The sequence below is a fragment of the Phlebotomus argentipes genome, unplaced genomic scaffold (assembly GCF_947086385.1).
Source record: "Phlebotomus argentipes unplaced genomic scaffold, Phlebotomus argentipes genome assembly contig_15, whole genome shotgun sequence".
NCBI lineage: Eukaryota > Metazoa > Arthropoda > Insecta > Diptera > Psychodidae > Phlebotomus > Phlebotomus argentipes.
In genome coordinates, this window is record NW_026776181.1 from 18,234,292 (window position 1) to 18,251,478 (window position 17,187).

General features: G+C 46.8%; 7 protein-coding genes across 8 annotated transcripts; 4 read left to right on the forward strand and 3 right to left on the reverse strand.

Annotated features, from left to right (window-relative positions):
* Nucleotides 1–60: 60 nt before the first annotated feature.
* LOC132261642 (uncharacterized) lies at nt 61–2,214 on the forward strand. Of its 2 annotated transcripts, none has more exons than XM_059760541.1 (4): nt 61–267; nt 556–650; nt 1,536–1,639; nt 2,020–2,214. In XM_059760541.1, the coding sequence occupies exons 2-4, from the start codon at nt 569–571 to the stop codon at nt 2,212–2,214; spliced, it is 381 nt and encodes a 126-aa protein (XP_059616524.1). In that variant the 5' UTR covers nt 61–267; nt 556–568. The 2 variants fall into 2 exon arrangements, with proteins under 2 accessions (XP_059616524.1, XP_059616525.1); XM_059760542.1 differs by lacking the exon at nt 61–267 and adding an exon at nt 336–469.
* A 457-nt stretch (nt 2,215–2,671) lies between these two features.
* Nucleotides 2,672–2,986, forward strand: LOC132261643 (uncharacterized). The gene has a single exon (XM_059760543.1). It carries the CDS (start codon nt 2,672–2,674, stop codon nt 2,984–2,986), a length of 315 nt encoding a protein of 104 aa, XP_059616526.1.
* Nucleotides 2,987–3,248: 262 nt separating this feature from the next.
* Nucleotides 3,249–4,775, forward strand: LOC132261641 (ankyrin repeat domain-containing protein 39). Its single transcript, XM_059760540.1, has 2 exons — nt 3,249–3,366; nt 3,421–4,775. The coding sequence occupies exons 1-2, from the start codon at nt 3,249–3,251 to the stop codon at nt 3,867–3,869; spliced, it is 567 nt and encodes a 188-aa protein (XP_059616523.1). The 3' UTR covers nt 3,870–4,775.
* Nucleotides 4,011–10,063, reverse strand: LOC132261637 (putative ankyrin repeat protein RF_0381). The gene is made up of 5 exons (XM_059760536.1): nt 9,865–10,063; nt 9,552–9,789; nt 9,157–9,493; nt 6,172–6,322; nt 4,011–6,074 (listed from the first exon to the last, which is right to left on the reverse strand). The coding sequence occupies exons 1-5, from the start codon at nt 9,956–9,958 to the stop codon at nt 5,209–5,211; spliced, it is 1,686 nt and encodes a 561-aa protein (XP_059616519.1). The 5' UTR covers nt 9,959–10,063; the 3' UTR covers nt 4,011–5,208.
* Nucleotides 10,064–10,137: 74 nt separating this feature from the next.
* Nucleotides 10,138–12,335, reverse strand: LOC132261636 (splicing factor Cactin). The gene is made up of 2 exons (XM_059760535.1): nt 12,217–12,335; nt 10,138–12,153 (listed from the first exon to the last, which is right to left on the reverse strand). The coding sequence occupies exons 1-2, from the start codon at nt 12,234–12,236 to the stop codon at nt 10,194–10,196; spliced, it is 1,980 nt and encodes a 659-aa protein (XP_059616518.1). The 5' UTR covers nt 12,237–12,335; the 3' UTR covers nt 10,138–10,193.
* Nucleotides 12,336–12,365: 30 nt separating this feature from the next.
* On the forward strand, nt 12,366–15,626 carry LOC132261635 (26S proteasome non-ATPase regulatory subunit 2). Its single transcript, XM_059760534.1, has 2 exons — nt 12,366–12,561; nt 12,721–15,626. Exon 2 carries the CDS (start codon nt 12,795–12,797, stop codon nt 15,537–15,539), a length of 2,745 nt encoding a protein of 914 aa, XP_059616517.1. The 5' UTR covers nt 12,366–12,561; nt 12,721–12,794; the 3' UTR covers nt 15,540–15,626.
* A 10-nt stretch (nt 15,627–15,636) lies between these two features.
* Nucleotides 15,637–17,155, reverse strand: LOC132261639 (small ribosomal subunit protein uS5). Its single transcript, XM_059760539.1, has 3 exons — nt 17,069–17,155; nt 16,213–16,705; nt 15,637–16,002 (listed from the first exon to the last, which is right to left on the reverse strand). The coding sequence occupies exons 2-3, from the start codon at nt 16,702–16,704 to the stop codon at nt 15,688–15,690; spliced, it is 807 nt and encodes a 268-aa protein (XP_059616522.1). The 5' UTR covers nt 16,705; nt 17,069–17,155; the 3' UTR covers nt 15,637–15,687.
* Nucleotides 17,156–17,187: the final 32 nt, after the last annotated feature.

The following is a 17,187-nucleotide window of genomic DNA, read 5'->3' on the forward strand; positions in this document are numbered from 1 at the left end:
GCTCTGTGTCCACCGAACTTCACCAGCTCAGTCACATAGACAATCGGACATTCTTGTATTGGGCGCGCTCTGTCTGGAAACACAAAAGTCAGCGAAAGTCAAGCGAAAGTGGATGTTTTTCCTCGACATTGAGAAATTTCTCACGATAAATTTTTAATTTCCCGTGAAAATTGATTCATCCCACCTGTCTCAATCATCTCACCCACGTCACGACATCAATATCCGCCGGATAAATAGTTGATTTTCTCATGCACGAGTGAAGCAAAGGTAAATTTTTCATATTCTCCATTGATGGCACTTTTCCCACTTCCTCAATAAAATATTGATCTGCCTGAAATTTTCCTACACTTCTGCCCATCCTTGGCAACACTTCTGTGTGTCAGAGCCATCCCAGTGCCTTTGCGGGAAAGACCTGTGTCTGGGTCTCCTTTTGTTGAGAGAGTTTCACAAGAAGTGGCGCGTTTCAAGGGTGTGTCAAAGAGTGAAGAGAAATTTGTTTGTTTTTCCACGGGCGAATGCAATAAACGGTATTTCTGGTATTTATTCCATTTCCAGAACACGATCTTCAATGCCATACGTTTTGGTGCGTGGGAATTTGGCGTCATACAGTCACAAATATCCGTGGAGAGTCTTGGTCTCCGGCCTGAAAGGTACAGTGGAAGTAAATCATGGGTGCTCCGCCCCCGGAAAGCTCCCAAATTGCCTGTGAAAAAGCCACTGAAGACAGTGAGAGAATTGAGGAAAATGATTAGCTCAACAATAACGAGAAATTGTGTGGAAATCTCAATGATATTTGACCTCTTAATTAGTATAATTTACACCCATTTTAACGGGGTGAATAATTTGTAAAAATTTGCATTGTGAGCACCAGAATTCTCTGCTGTTTTCAGTGCCTTTAACACCAATTGTAGTCACTTTATTTATAGAATAGTCTGTGAAAAAGGAGGAAAAAGTAGAGCGCGCAATAGATAAGAAGAAGTACAATTCTGCAGAAATTGATTTAAAAAATTAAATACCCATTCTTAAATTCGGTCACGTTTATTCATCACTTGAGAGCGCAATGAATAAAAGAGCAATGTAAGTGGGCAACAATCTCTTCAGTTGGCCTTTTATGGCTCTCTGGACGCATTCCAAAATCTCCGTGGAACGTGACAAGCGCGCCCAAAAAGAGCCTGAGAAGAGAAAAAGAGAAGAAAATTCATTGTGCGATTATGATTTGATTTATATTTATTAATCCCTTGACGACGAAATTCTGAGCAGAAGAATTAATCTCTTCTACATTCCTTAGACATTCCTAAGTGAGTCAAAGAGTTAAGAAAATGTATTTATATGGAAAATACTAAGAATTACTGCATGAATTGAAGGAAAGAAAAACACTTCTAATGCAACACAATTGTATCATACAAATTTGCTCAATCATAAATAGATTTTCGGCACAAATTTAGAAATCTTTGTAGCAAAGAAAGCACCATCTTGAGGTTTTGTCAAAATTGATCAAAAAATTCTTTCTCTGTCCCTTAATTTTGCCATTTTAGCGGCGGATATCGAACAGTTGAATAGATTTCCTTGTGGTGGCTATAGTGACGAGTCGACTATTGTGTACTTGCAGCATCCCTGTGTAATTTTAACAGCTCTGGAGGTTTGTTCGTCTGATCTCTTCTTCAGCACACACACAATGCTCAAAAGATATTTTGGTTTCATCACACACATCAACTGTTAATTTCCTTGTGGAAAAAAGAGCACTTTTTCCACTCTTCTTCTTCCATTAACACCGCATTTTTATTTGCTGGAATGGCTAAATTAATTCACCTTCTTCTTTCTTCCCTGAGTGTGTTTGACTAATTTTGGTTCACGGTATTTTATTTTGCAGCCTTAAAGCGTGGAAGGAGGTTTTAATTTCATCTGCATTTTTTATGTGTCACACACACTTCTCATGGTTTTTTCTCTCTTTAGTGGTGAGGACAACAATGAACGGACACGGAATTACTCACGCCCATTTGTTTTATGGTTGTCATTTAGGTGTTGGGCTATAGAGTTGTGGCATCATCGTCGACGGCCGTGAAGCAGGACTATAACGAGTACATGTGGACGATGCGCAAGGAATTCTCAGAGCCAGAACCATTCACAGATCCTTCAGTCGGCGAGAGAGACAATATCGCCAATTTTGGCCGAGAATCCCTTTCAGGCGTGCACAAAGTCGACGTGCCGGAATAAATTTGCATTTAATTGTGAGTATTGTGGAGCTATTCTAGAGATATTTCACTCTTAATCACTTGCAGACTTTCTTGTACAGTCATTATCATTGATATGACGCTGAAGCATTTTTATCTTTCCTCATTTGTAGTTTAAATGCGTTTCAAAAGTCATTGTTATTATTAAAGTAATTTCAAGAGGGAAAAAAAACATGTCCAACTGATAAGGCTATAAAGCCATGAATTCTGATTTTGGTGGATTTTGTGTGATTTCCCTAGATATCAATTGCGAAAACCCGAAAATACTCACACGCACGACACTGTTGCATGTCTGATAACGATGATTTTCAGCGTCACGGAATGTGAAATGTGCAAATCGCAAGAGAGACAGTGATTGACTGATAAGATTTGCATATGGAAATTGAGTCTTTCTCTCCCTTCTTTTCAGGGCTCCGCTCAAGTTGCCTCTCGCTGTGGCCATGGAATCGACCAGCCCTCCGGCCACCAAAATCATCCCAGTTCCCGTGCCGGCGATCCAGCACGAGGGCACGTACACATATGTGGCGGTCAAGGGATCCCTGTATGCGTCCGACAGCGCGGTGTTTGGGCTGAGCAAGGAGGAAGAGACGGCGCTGGCGAACAGATTTGCCACGGATTCTGACAAGATTGTGGGCGGAGTGATGATCAAGAATCATCCGATTAAGGTGATCAACACGCTGAGTCAGCTGGGCTACAAAGTGGTGTCAAGCACAGGTGAAGCCGAAGTGGTGTGGACAATGCAGCGTGAAGTCTAAGATAAAAAGAAAGTGCGCTCTGGTTCTCTTGATCTTGCAACTGTTAGTGCTGTAGATTTTTTTCATTCTTTTCTCACACACACAACACAGAGAATTTTCAAGAAAAAGGAAAAAAGGAGGAGAATTGAGGACATTTGCTTGTGTGTGTGTGTGTGTTTAGCGCAGAAACCGCCGGTGGAAACTCAGGTGTTTTTTTTCGTTACGGATTCTTTAGTTTTTATTTTTGTAGTGTGATTGATAAGAGTTTTTTTGCGAGTCAACAATGACTGATCATCATTTGCACGGAGGGTCAGACGATGATGGGGTGTGCCATTGTCGCCCCGGAGCAGCTGCTCAAACGCTCAACGAGATGGATTTCGAGAGGGGAATCTGGACAGCAGGTGAGTCACTGGGCGAAGCAAGAATCAAATCCTCATTAATGCGTCACTTTGCAGCTCTCTATGATGACCTCGATCGCCTGGATGTTGCCATAAAGCGAGGAGCCACAAATGATCGCGATAATTCCGGCTACACTGCTCTGCATTATGCCGCGCGTGCGGGTCATCTGGAGGCATGTCGTCGCCTTCTGTCGGCCGGCGCTGATGCCAATTGCACCACGAACGGCGGCGTGACGCCACTGCAGCGCGCCGCAATGATGGGCCGACTGGAAATTGTAAAGTTCCTCTGCGAAAAAGGCGCCGTGGCCGAGACGAGAGACTCTGATGGACAGAATGCGCTGCACAGAGCCGCTCAAGGAGGTCACAAGGATGTCGCTGTATATCTGATGGGCAGAAATCCCCGCCTGAAGAACACTCAAGATCACCGAAGCAGATTTCCAAGTGATCTTGTTGCGAAGGATGAAAACTTGCGGCGATTGTTGGCGCCAGATTCACAGTGTGAGTAAGAAGAAGAAAGAAGAAAAATGTTGAGTCTCATTTCGCAATATTCTTCAGAGGCAATTTTAATCTAATTGTTACAATGAATTACATTTTAAAATACAGAGTTTTTCTTTGTGACTTTCAATTGATTTTTCCTCCATTTAATGTTGTTTGTGTGTGTGTTTCCCAAACTCGTTTCGCACAATATCCATCATAATTTAATGTACAAAATGAATTTTTCCTCACTAAAGAGATGCAAAGAATCATTCAACATTCCTTATAAAGTTATTCAATCAATTAGAATTTATCCATGAAGAAGCGATGAAACACTAAAATGTGTACTTTATATGCTAACAATCTTTGCTTGTTATAATTTAAAAACGACATACTGTCCATAAGTAAATAATCGCATTAATTACCTATTTGGGTCATTAAATTGCAAACCACTAATAACACGCTCAATGAATACAAACAGAACACTTATATATGAATTTTAGGTGTCACACTACCGCTGGTTAATATCTCATAGAGGTTTTTTCCTAAATATAGTCTAGAATTTATGGTTGAAATTCAAGGATTGCGAAGCTTCAATTCAAGGACAGCGACTTAAACTGCCTTGAACTCATGAGAAAATGTAAATAAATGCAAGTTTTGCGTCTTGATTCTTGAGGAGAGGAAGAAAAAAGATTATTATTTTGCTTCTGATAAATTTGCCCCAAAAAAACGAAACTTCTAAATGTGATTTTTTAATGAATTTTTTCCTTAGAATGGCACTATATATGTATTTTTTTTATTATTACTAATCATATGCACGTTTTATCCCTGAATTTCTTTCTCCTTTTCCCTCTCTCTCTCTCTCTCTTTCTACACTTTTGTGAATTCTTAAAGAGTATTTTTTCTGATTTCTGAGTCTTGGGAAACACTGCAAATGTTATCATTTTAGTAAAAATATCGGTGAACATTGCTAGAAATCCTCAAATTACCAATAAATTTCCATGCAATTCTGATGAATTTTCTGAATGAATTCTTCTCAATGTTTATTTAGTTTTTATCCTACAAAAAAAATGATCTTTCAAGTGCATTTTTGGAGATGAAAACTATAAAAATATCTCTCTCAATCATTCGAACGTATAATTATTTCCAATCATACAATTTAATGGTTGAGCGAAAGTGTTCAAGATTAATTGGCCCAATTAAAAACCATTTGTTCGTCCTTGAGTCTCTATGTTGTTGACTCTTTTCATCATCATTCTCACTTTCAACAACACAAGCGCGCTCGCGAGGCGAAAACTGAGTGCAAATTGTGCGCACGGCGCTCGCTGTTGAGCGTAATTTGGGGATTTCCAGCATTGGCGCGCTAAACTATTATTCTAAATCCGAGAATCTATACACGTAAGCCGCGAGCCGCGGCGGCAGTCCCAGACTCTGAACACACTCCTCGAACATCGAGCTGGTGTAGTCCACATTGGAGTTGACCACGGAGGAGAAGCGAAAGACTTTGTCGAGAGATTTCATCCTCTGTCTGAGAGCGTCGCGAATGCGAATGCGCGCCAATTGCTGCAGCGACAGCGGATTGCGAGCGCTGAAGGCGAGATATTGCTCCACACTGCGCGTGTTTGCACCCCATGGGGGCGCCTTGATGGTCGCCACGACGTCCGGGAAGTCCCAGACGCGCAGCCCAGCATTGATGAGGTACTTCAGTATAATTGTCGTGCCATCGCGACGCAGCAACTCCACGGCATTGCCCATCTGCGGGATTCTCACTGAGCATCCCTCGCGGATGAGTATCCTGGCGTAGTCGTACTGCTTCACGCGAATTGTGGCGGACAGAGGCGTCTCGTTCCACAATGTGGCATCGATATCACTGTTGAGGTGCAGCAGCAAATTCAGCATTCGCTGGAACTTTGGCTTCGACTGGATGTTGACGGCCATGAAGATTTCCGTGGACTCAGAGGAGCACGTGGCACTCTTGGGCGCATACTGTGAGAGGAAGAGCACCATCTCCTCATTCCCAAATGTGATCAACTTCTCAAAGGCTGAGAGACCAAAGCTATCCCGCGCATTCACATTATCTCCCGCCTCAACCAGCAACTTTATCAGCTCGTTGTTGTTCGCGGCAATTGATTTGTGTAGAAGATTGTGCGATAGCACGATCCGGCAATTTCTCTCTAGCAACAGCCTCACCAGCTCCACAGATTCACTCATGACCGCAAGACAGAGCGGCGAGAGGCCTTGAGAGAACGAGAGAGAGAGAGAGAAAGAGAGTTTTTACGCTCATCGACACACAATTGCTGATGGCAGATTAAGAATAAAAATACTGTGACTCACCCTCGCGATCCTGAAGATTAATATTGGCACCGCTCTCAATCAGCAACTTCGCAGCAGAAACATTCCTCATCTGGATGGCCTCCATGAGCGGCGTGACATCTTGCAAATTGCACTCATCAACCAGAGCGCCGGCGTTCAGCAGCATGGAAACCTGCGACGAGAGAGAGCGCATAAACGGTTATCAGGAAGTTTCTTCTTATCGAAAGAGAAAAAAAAACCGAGCATGAAAGGACATTATCAACTGTCGATAAAGTAAAACACCTTTATTCGTGTTTTTTTGTCGTCATCTTGTGTTAAAGCAAACATTTGAGAAATCAAAAGTCATCTAATTGCTTGCAAATTCAATCCAATTCAGCAGTCATGCTAAATAAAGCACCTTAATTCGAAGAAATCGTGTGAGAATCAGAAAAAAAAACCAGAAATTGACTGTTGAATGGCAAAAACTGTGCTTTTTTTATTGTTGTATTCTAAGAAGACAAGAATTCTTAATATATTCACGTGTTTCATCTCATTTGCAGCACTTTATTTGGCAATTGACTAATAAAAGTCACTAATTTTCAATCATTTTATTGTCATTGCAACTTTAGAGTTTTCGTATTTTAGTTCTTTTTTATGTATTTATTAACCAGAAAATATCAATATCGCCTATTTTCTCGATTATCACGTGAAGTTTCCGACTTTTCGAGACGTTTTTTGAGACTTCATGCATTTCATAATTAATAATAATTCATAAGTTTGACAACATATTAAGAATGTGATGAAAATAAAGTTGCAACGACCTCTTAATCAATAAAAATAGCACAAGAATACTTGATTTCCTCCCTAAAGAGTGTGTTTGTGCGTGAAATAGTGAGAATAGAGGCACAAAATAGCGTATAGCGAGAGTGTTTCCCTCTCGGAATGCTCTCTATTATGTCTATATATGTTACAAATCCATCCGCTTGTGTGAGGTCAAATGCATTCATCACGCAACTGAAAAGTCGTACAATGAACGCACACACAAATATTTGCTTGTGACAATTGAGATGGAAATCAATTTTGATTAAATCACACAACATGATTGGAGTTAATCAGAATAGAAGAAATACTCTCTGTATTCTGTCTCTGATATCAATTGGCATGTTTTTCACAATGAAATTTATTGACCCACTCGAGAGAATTTCCCTTCTTCTGTGTCTTCATACTTTTTTTTTCTCTTATTTTGCGATAGTGATTATATACTACTGTAACATTTTGCACATTTTGAAGAGGAGGAACACTCTATCAATTGCGGAGACTCTCCCAAATTGAGCCAAATTGCGCGCACGAAACGCCAGGAAAGCCACAAAGAGAGTGAGAGAGAGAGAGAGAGATAGTCAAAATGAGTCTCGTCGTCAACCCACAAATTAACAGTCACCCGATTAAGTGAGACGGTCGCGAAGAGAAAATCAGAAAAATATAGAGTTTGCAGACACAAAGAGACTGTTTACCAACTGTTAGAACACGCATTGGCGGCATGATTGCACAAAGTTTTCCCACACACGTTTCACACAGAAGGCGAAAAAGGAGGGAATTATAAACTCTTGTGTGAATTTAAACAGTGCGCGCGCGTCTTCATTGGAGTTCATTGGCGAGCAAAAACAAAAATATCACAAATAAATTTAACACAAAGTGGATAAAAAGAAAACAAGTTGAATTATCTTCCTTCATTTCTGGCTCATATAAGATTGTGTCGAGAATCTTTTGTAGCGAGAATTCCACAATAAATAACACATATAACTTCACTCTCTGCCTTGTTATCACGATAATCACTCGTGGTCAATGCAAAAAGCCACTCAGTCTGCCAATATCATCTTCCAAAATCAAGGTTAATCAATCCCCAACACTTGTTATGCTATTGATTGGCTGATCAAGGAATTATTGTGGGAAAAAACTCTGTTTGGAATTATTAATTACATCATTATATTCAGCAAATTTATTAATAGAATTCACCAAAAGAGCAAAGAAAAAGCAATCAGATGCTGAATTGTGGGAATATCTTCGCATTTCTCTGTGTCTAAAGTGCAAATTTGAATAGTGGATAAAAGCATCATCAGAGAAAGTGTTAATAAAAATATCATTCGCTATTTTTACAGCGAACGCATGACTGTGAGAAATCTAGCAATAATTATCTCTCTTTGCTACTGCTTTTCCTGCACTTAACAATGCGATAACATGCTGAAATTCTCTCCCCCAAATCTCTCTCGGCTATCCACAAGTGAGAGATACAGTGGCAATTTTTCTTGATAAAAATATACCTCCGCTGAAGGACAGATCAATAAACCTTTATCCCATTTTCTCATCTTGTCGCGCGCATCGTCTTTGTCATAAGTTTTATTCACATAATGCATGAGAATGTGTAGGAAGTGCAGATCAAGGAATTTGCTTTGTCAGCTCCCAGGAACTTTGAGAGCCGATTGCTCTCGCTTGTGTGACGGGATCAATATTTGCTGTCTCGACATGGGAATTAGGTGTGATCGGCGCGGCATATTTGAGTCACTCGAGCGAGGAATCACTATCACTTAGCGCATTGACTAATGCCCACAATTCCACACCACTTCCAATTACCACGCCAAGCCATGTGCCGTCTTCATGATTCTCCTCAATGAAACTGTTTGTGACTCGCGCAGAGTGGAAAAAAAGGAGCGTGAAATGGCAACACTTGAGGCAATTCATCGATATAATTGATACAATACAAATTCTGCGTGCGATTTAGTAAACACTGAGATGTAAACAGAGGCAAAGACAAAAAAGAGTGCGCTGGAGAATGAGGAAGGCGAGAGAGACAAAGAGGATTATTCAGTTCAGCCCCAGTGAAAACAAGAGATTTGCCAGGGCGGCAAAAAAACGATCGCGCAGCGGACAAAAATAGCCCGCGAATGATAGCCGGAGAGCCTCCAAAAAGCGCGACATGGTGTCTCAAATTGGGGGTAATCCGATGATAATTGGGCATGGGAATCTACTCACGATTTCCGTGTTGCCGTTCCGGGCGGCGATCAGGAGGGGAAAGTCGCCGGATTTGAAGGTTTTCTGGTTCAGGTTGGCATTGTAGCGAATCAGGAGCTCCACCACGGACTTGTGCTGAAACTCACAGGCGATGTGCAGGGCAGTCTTGCCGGCGTGCGTCACGGCGTCCACGGGACACTTGTAGTCCAGCAGCAGCTTCACGCAGATCATGTGTCCGTGCTTGGCAGCATAGTGGATCGGAGCGTAGTGGTGGTAGTCCAAGCAGTGCGGATCGTCGCGTATCTTGCTGGCAGTGGTGAGCATGTCGCCGAAGTTCTCCCACATCCTGGCGTAGTACCTGAAAACACACCATCAGCGCAGAGTCCAGAGAAGCGACGCTGAATCCATTGGCTTACGTGTAGAGATTCAGCCACTCCTTGTCTGGCGAGAAACAGTAGCGCGAGTCGATCTCGTCATCCCACTCCAGGCCCTCCATCCCGTCCGGAGTGGTGTCGTACTCGCTGAGGTCCATCTTCTTCTGCTTGCCCTGGTCAGTCTCGGACAGCAGACGCGACAGAATGCCGTAGTTGCCCTTCATGGCAGCCAGGCCAATGGCAGTCATCCCGTTGGAGCCCACCTTCGTCGGATCAGCACCTGCACAGAAACACTGGACTGTAGAGAGACCGCCAGGAAGAGTCTCGCCACTGTGACTCAGGCGCATCCACCCACCTTTCCGGAGGCAGATTCTGATGTTTGTCATGCATCCCTTCTCCACAAAATCGCACAACTTCTCATTCTGCTTGTCGCTTATAATCGTCTCCATCCCATTCTCGCCACGGTCACTCCACAATTAAACACAAACCATCGGAGAATGAACTTTTCCGAGCCAGTTTCTTCACACACCCGCTTTGTGCTCTTTTTCTCTCTCCGTCGCGCCTTCGCATGACATTCGCACACTCGCCAGCGCCTCTCGCGGAAAATTTCAACTGAATGTTTGCAACGAATATTCGATGGTCATCTTTTATGTATTTCTGCCCAGGATTACAAACAAACACAGCTCATCGTCTGTAGCGATATCTCTTGAAGTGGAACCACAGCTGGAAGATGTTGTTGTGGAATTGACAACGGAATCCCCTCTTGTAGCTGAACTCCCAGTCTCTGTTCACGATCTTGAAGGCGATGTCCTCATAAGGCGGCCCCGCCTGGAACCTCAGCGTGGCAAAGTCCCTGTTGTCCTGACATGGCGTGAGGAAGTACTTGGGCGTGTTGTTCTTCTCAATCAGATCAGGATAGAAAATATTGAACTTGTATCCCTGCACAATCTTCGGCGGCGGATTCTCTAGATCGTAATGAGTCTGATTGTACTTGTTCCACTCGAATCCCGTGTGCACGCGATTGAAGTATCGTGGCTTCCGCGGTCGGTACTTGTCTGACCACAGATAAATTTGAGCGTCCAGCTTCGTCTCCACCGCAAACTCCGCCTCGTCGTCATTCATGCCCTTCCTGGCCTCCTTCTGCAGTCGCAAATCCTCGTGCGACACTTCTGGATCCTCCTCTTCGCGTCCAGTCATCCGACTGCGCAGATACTCCAGCTTCTCAAAGTCATCCTCACCCAGAATCACCAGAGTTCCCGGCTCCAGATCTTCCTCGCGCAGATAAGGCGGACTGTAGTTTCCTCTGACGTAGAGATTGATGCTCTCCTCCACGATGCTCTCATCCTCAGCAGTGTCTTCCTCCTGCGACGACTCTTCACTCTCCGAGGACTCCTCCCTCTGCTCAGCAGGTTGACTCGTGCTGGGCACTGGCGAACTCCTGGGCTCCTTCTTCACCACCACGTCAGAGATTTGCGTCTGTTCTTGTCGCAAGAGCTGCAGTTTGTGCTTCAGATTGTCCTGATGGCGATCACGGAGCCGTGATCTGGCCATGTGAGCCTTCAGCTGCGACAACAGACTCTCCCAGTACCCCACATCCACTCCGTCACTCTGCCCAGATATCTTGCTCTCAATCTTCCGCCGCAGTTCTTCCAATTGCAGTGTTGTCTTTCCTCTGAAGATCTCTCCAACGTCCTTCGCCACACTCTGATGGATGCCCTCGCGACGCCCCAGAGTCGCCTGGTATTCTGCGTTCTGCATCTTCTGCAGTTTCTGCAGCTCATCCTCCACGATGATCGTCAGGTCTTCCCAGTATTCAGAATTCTTAGACTTCTCCAGTTCCATGTACACCTTGATATCCGCCGTGAGGTCCTCCAGATCTTTAATGCCCAGCCCATTCAGATATGTGTACGGCTCGTGCATCTGCATCTCCAGGCAGTCGTCCAGGTTCTGATCGCTTATGTACTGCGCCAGGAGATCAATTGGCTTCGCGCGTCCATCCTGAATGCGAATCTTGCTGCGCAGGCGCGCCTGTTCCAGGTGAAACTGATCCTCCTGACGCTCCCACTCCTCAAACTGAGCCGCTTCTCTCGATCGCTGCAGCATATTTTGCTCCTCCTCGCGCTTCTGGCGCTCCAACTCGCGCTCCTGTCGGCGCTTCTTCACTTTCTCCAGCTCAATCTTGTTTTCCATCTGCTTGTGACGGTTCAGCGTCTCCAGTTGCTCCGTTGTGGCATCCTTCAAGCCCTCCTTCTCCAGCTTCTTCGACCACACGAACGTGGTCGTGAGATGAGAGTCACCGAAGGGATTGTCCTGATTCGTGTAGTGCTGATACTCCTTGTCCCAGCCCATTCTCTCACGTCGCTTTTGCTCCTTGGTTTGCTTCTCGAAGAGCCGACGAGCTCGCTTCTCCTCTGGAGTCTCGTTAGCCTTCATCTCCTCACGCTGGCGCTTCCGGTCGACAACCTCTTGCTGACGCCGCGCCTCCAGTCGCTTCATCAGCTCATACGAGTTCCTCGTGGAGTCTTCAGGACTGGAGGAGGACGATCTGTGGCGTGATTTCGACTGCTTCTTCCTCTTGGAGTCTCTTCTTCTATTGCTTGAGTCATCAGAAGAACTAGAATCTCTCCGGCTGCGATGTTTTGATCTGCAATGCATATTCCACACAATTAATCCAAAACTGACTACTTAGAACTACACAGTGACTCACTTCTTAGACTTTTTCGGCATTTTTACTGTGCTTTTCTGAGCTGAAACCTATGAAAATACCAAAAGATATCACAAAAGCACGATTTATTTACGTTTTAACATTTGACAACTCGCAAACTGCTTCCACTTCATTCCGCAACGTGTCGCTGATGGCGTAGAACAGTTGTATAACAGTCGGGAAAACATTCTGCGAGGAGAGTTCATGGGATAGTTTTTCGCTGAAAATCTGAGAAAAAGCATCGGAAAATTTAGTAAAATTGTTCCGTTTTGCAGAGAAGTGTATGAGTTGCTAAAAGAAGGCAGGGTTTATTCGATATCTGATTGATAATTGTGTCTAAACAAAGATGTAAGTTGGAGTGTGTGTGGCAATGTTTTTCCTCCTTATTTTCACAATAAATTAGAAAATTTCCCTGATTTTCCGTTATTTAAGTGTATTTAAGAATGTCAAGAATCATTTGGGAGTATTGAATTGTTTGTGTGACTGGTATTTTTCTTGTAATTGCAGACTCTGTGACCTAACCTCACATTAGCCAAATCGCAAGTCATTAGAGAAGCTTTCCCGGAAAACATCCCCTGAAAATGGTTGAGGAGACAAAGGTGGCTATTGAGAAGGACCCCAAGGCGCCTCAGGATGAGAAGGAGAAGCCCAAGGCGGTGGAGGAGGAGAAGGCTGAGTTGTCTGAGGATGACAAACAGCTGCAAGAGGAGCTGAATATGTTGGTGGAGCGTCTGCAAGAGCCCAACTTGGATCTGTATTTGCCCGCTCTGGAGGCTCTGCGGAAGCTGATTCGCGCCTCCACGACGTCCATGACGTCTGTGCCGAAACCCCTGAAGTTCATGAGGCCGCACTATGAGACGATGAAGGAGATCTACAAGAAGATGGTGACGGGAGAGCAGAAGTTCGCGTGCGCCAACATAATTTCGGTTCTGGCCATGACGATGGGCACCACGGGCAAGGAGTGTCTGGTGTATCGCTTCCTGTGCGATCCCACGGATCAGATTGGCGACTGGGGACACGAGTATGTGCGCCATCTCACGTGGGAGATCAGCCAAAACTGGAATGAGACATCGGAGAACTTCCGCACGCGTCTCATTGATCTGGTGAAGCAGATTGTGCCGTACAACATGACGCACAACGCCGAGGCGGACGCGTGCGATCTGCTGATGGAGATTGAGCAGCTGAATCTGCTGGAGGAGTACGTGGACGAGAGCACCTATCCGCGCGTGTGTCTCTATCTGCAGAGCTGCGTCCCATACGTGCCGGATCCGGAGAACACGACGCTGCTGAAGGTGGCGCTCAGCATCTTCCGGAAGTTCAAGCAGTACACGCAAGCCATGCGTCTGGCGTTGATGCTCAATGACATCCCGGTGATTGAGGAGGTGTTCAACTCCTGTGACGACACGTCCATCCGGAAGCAGCTGGCCTTCATGCTGGTGCGCCAGCAGATCTTCATCGAGGTGAACACCAGTGCGGCGGATTATGATGACTTGGTGGAGATCATGTCCAATTCGCATCTGAACAATCACTTCCTCAATCTCGCGCGTGAGTTGGACATTATGGAGCCGAAGACGCCTGAGGATGTGTACAAGTCGCATCTGGAGAACTCGAGGACGCCATTCGGTGCCACACCAGTTGACTCTGCACGGCAGAATCTCGCGGCCAGCTTCGTCAACGGGTTTGTCAATGCTGGCTTCGGGCAGGACAAGCTGCTCATGGAGGATGGGAACAAGTGGCTGTATAAGAACAAAGAGCACGGCATGCTGAGCGCCACGGCGTCACTGGGACTGATCCTCCTGTGGGACGTGGACAGCGGCCTGTCGTCCATCGACAAGTACTTGTACTCCGCTGAGGATCACATCAAATCCGGCGCCCTTCTGGCGTGTGGCATTGTCAACTGTGGCGTGAAGAATGACATCGATCCGGCGCTGGCACTGCTCTCCGACTATGTGCTGCATCAGAACACCACGATGCGCATCGGGGCGATTCTGGGCCTGGGATTGGCATATGCCGGCTCAAACAGAGCCACAGTGCTTGAGCTGCTGTGCGGTGTGTTCAATGTGGACAGAAAGACGGGCTCCACGATTGAGTTGATGGGAATGGCGGCTCTGGCTGTGGGCATGATTGCGGTGGGATCCTGCAATGCGGACATCACCGAGACGCTCATTCAGACCATCATGGAGCGCTCAGAGGCGGACTTTAAGGACACATATGCCAGATTCCTCCCGCTGGGCTTGGGATTGCTCTATCTGGGCCGTCAGGAGGCTGCCGAGGCGGTGATTGCGGCACTTGAGGTGATCCAGGAGCCCTTCCGCTCCATGGCCACGACAATGGTGGAAATCTGTGCCTATGCTGGCACGGGAAATGTGCTGAAGATCCAGCAATTGCTTCACATTTGCTCGGAACACTACGAACCGGCAGCGGAAGCGGAGTCTTCCAGCTCGTCCAAGAGCAGTAGCAGCAGCAGCAGCAGCAGCAACGCGGCCAAGGATGAGGCGAAGCAGGCCAAGGAGAAGGAGGCCCGGGAGAAGGATCTCTCGTCCACACAAGCAGTGGCAGTGATTGGAATTGCGCTGATTGCGATGGGAGAGGAAATTGGCTCGGAGATGGCTTTCAGATCGTTTGGGAATCTGCTGAGGTACTGCGAACCGGTGATCAGGCGAGCTGTGCCACTCGCTCTGGGCTTGATCTCTGTCTCAAATCCCAAGCTCAACATCCTCGACACACTCAGCAAATTCTCGCACGACAGTGACATCGAAGTGGCTCACAATGCCATCTTCGCGATGGGCCTGGTGGGCGCGGGCACGAACAATGCCCGACTGGCGTCGATGCTGCGTCAGCTGGCACAGTATCACGCCAAGGAGCCCAATAATCTCTTCATGGTGCGCATCGCCCAGGGATTGACGCACTTGGGCAAGGGCACAATGACACTGAGTCCGTATCACAGTGACAGGCAGCTGATGAATCCTGTGGCGGTGGCGGGACTGCTGTCCACACTGGTGGCATTCCTGGACGTGAAGAACATCATCCTGGGCCGCAGCCACTATCTCCTCTACACCCTGACGGCGGCGATGCAGCCGCGCATGCTGGTGACGTTCGATGAGAACCTCAAGAGTATCGCCGTGCCGGTGCGCGTGGGCATGGCTGTGGATGTGGTGGGACAGGCGGGAAAGCCCAAGACCATCACGGGCTTCCAGACGCACACGACGCCCGTGCTGCTGGCCATGGGCGAGAGGGCGGAACTGGCCACCGACGAGTACATCTCGTTGGCGCCCATCATGGAGGGTTTCGTGATCCTGCGCAAGAATCCCAACTACGTGCCCTAAAACTGCCCCCAGGAGAGCCTCCCTCTTTTTTCTACAACACCTGTAACTCTAGCTTGTACTGCTGATTTGGAATTAAACTGAAAAAGCCCGAAATCTCTTCTTTCTTCATCTTGTTTATTCTCCTCCACAACTGAGAATGTCTCTTGTTTTACACCTCGATTTGCCGTCCGGAGATGCCCTTGTTTGTCTCCGCGAGGAAGTTGGCGTACTCCTGGTACGGCGTCTTGCCCAGCTGCATCTCCTTCCACAGGTCGGGCGTCAAGTAGGCGTACGTCTTGGCGATGGCGGCGTACGTGGCCTTCGCGAAATTGCCCAGAGTGCCAGTGGAGCCGCGGGCAGACGTGTAGCAATCCTCAATGCCGGCCATCATGAGGAGCTTCTTGGGCACAGGCGCCGACACGATGCCAGTACCGCGGGGAGCAGGGATGAGGCGCACAGACACTGAGCCGCACTTTCCGGTGACCTGGAAAGAGAGAAAGGAGATTCTTAGCTCTCGTTTCGATTGAAGATGAGGGAGTTTTCTGCTGGTTTGTGGAGGGAATATCAGACACTCTTTAGCCATCCTCGGACTCCTGGGGAGTCCTCCGGTGGAAACCGCAAAAGAGAAAGGTGCAAATCATCATGAGAAATCATGGGGCAGAGACGGAAGAGAGAAAGGGCAGCGGAGACTCACCTTGCAGGGCACAGTGTGTGGCTTTCCGATCTTGTTGCCCCAATAGCCGCGTCGCACAGGCACCACGGACAGCTTGGCGAGGATGATGGCCCCGCGGATGGCCGTGGCCACTTCCTTGCTGCACTTCACGCCCAACCCAATGTGTCCATTGTGGTCACCAATGGCCACGAACGCCTTGAAGCGCGTCCTCTGACCAGCACGTGTCTGCTTCTGCACGGGCATGATCTTCAGCACCTCGTCGCGCAGGGACGGCCCCAGGAAGAAGTCGATGATCTCGAACTCCTTGATGGGCAGCGAATACAGATAGATCTCCTCCAGCGTGCGGATCTTGCCGTCGCGCACCAGGCGACCCAGCTTCGTCACTGGCACCCACTCCTTCTGGTCCTCCTTGCCGCGTCCCCGGCCGCGTCCTCGGCCCCTGCCGCGCCCTCCGCGACCTCCACGTCCGCTGCCGCGTGAGCCGAACCCACCTCGTGATGGGGCGTCTGCCATTCTGCAAGAGAAACACACAACATTCCCGGATTGAGGTTATGTCAGCTACCAAAACAATCCCTCACAAAATCCCTTTGGGGGTCTTTTGCATCGCATCAGACATTTCTCAGCCGTCATTGAAGTCTCTTCTCCGGTGGAAACCGCAAAAGAAATAAGAAAAATCATCATTTTGATGCCAAAAGACGCCCTCCGGGCTTTCACACGTGGCTCAACACAAAAACCTCCCACAATTGTGCCACTTTATCAGAAATCACATGAAATCCATCAAATAACAGAGGATGATTACTAGAAGAAGTGATTTACTTGATTCAAGGGTTTGAATTTGGGGCAGAAACTGGGGAAAAGGGCGAATTTCTTCACTCACCTTATTGATTATTGGAGCTCCTTGTCAAGCAACCAGCAAAATGGCAGAGAAACGGGGTTGCCCGTGCCGCCTGCAGAAAAAACCTGCAGATGTGAGCCGCAAAGAATTAGTGGCGCCAA

Excerpts from the sequence above, each read along its gene's own strand:
- LOC132261641 (XM_059760540.1), top strand. The coding sequence starts at position 3,249 with ATGACTGATCATCATTTGCACGGAGGGTCAGACGATGATGGGGTGTGC. Across the intron at positions 3,367-3,420 it reads GAGGGGAATCTGGACAGCAG|CTCTCTATGATGACCTCGAT; the intron begins GTGAGTCACTGG and ends GTCACTTTGCAG.
- LOC132261643 (XM_059760543.1), top strand. The coding sequence starts at position 2,672 with ATGGAATCGACCAGCCCTCCGGCCACCAAAATCATCCCAGTTCCCGTG.
- LOC132261635 (XM_059760534.1), top strand. The coding sequence starts at position 12,795 with ATGGTTGAGGAGACAAAGGTGGCTATTGAGAAGGACCCCAAGGCGCCT.
- LOC132261642 (XM_059760541.1), top strand. The coding sequence starts at position 569 with ATGCCATACGTTTTGGTGCGTGGGAATTTGGCGTCATACAGTCACAAA. Across the intron at positions 651-1,535 it reads CTTGGTCTCCGGCCTGAAAG|CGGCGGATATCGAACAGTTG; the intron begins GTACAGTGGAAG and ends TTGCCATTTTAG. Across the intron at positions 1,640-2,019 it reads TAATTTTAACAGCTCTGGAG|GTGTTGGGCTATAGAGTTGT; the intron begins GTTTGTTCGTCT and ends GTTGTCATTTAG.
- LOC132261636 (XM_059760535.1), bottom strand. The coding sequence starts at position 12,236 with ATGCCGAAAAAGTCTAAGAA. Across the intron at positions 12,154-12,216 it reads ATGCCGAAAAAGTCTAAGAA|ATCAAAACATCGCAGCCGGA; the intron begins GTGAGTCACTGT and ends TATGCATTGCAG.
- LOC132261639 (XM_059760539.1), bottom strand. The coding sequence starts at position 16,704 with ATGGCAGACGCCCCATCACGAGGTGGGTTCGGCTCACGCGGCAGCGGA. Across the intron at positions 16,003-16,212 it reads CACACACTGTGCCCTGCAAG|GTCACCGGAAAGTGCGGCTC; the intron begins GTGAGTCTCCGC and ends CTCTCTTTCCAG.
- LOC132261637 (XM_059760536.1), bottom strand. The coding sequence starts at position 9,958 with ATGGAGACGATTATAAGCGACAAGCAGAATGAGAAGTTGTGCGATTTT. Across the intron at positions 9,494-9,551 it reads GAGTGGCTGAATCTCTACAC|GTACTACGCCAGGATGTGGG; the intron begins GTAAGCCAATGG and ends GTGTGTTTTCAG. Across the intron at positions 6,075-6,171 it reads TAATCTTCAGGATCGCGAGG|GCCTCTCGCCGCTCTGTCTT; the intron begins GTGAGTCACAGT and ends CGTTCTCTCAAG.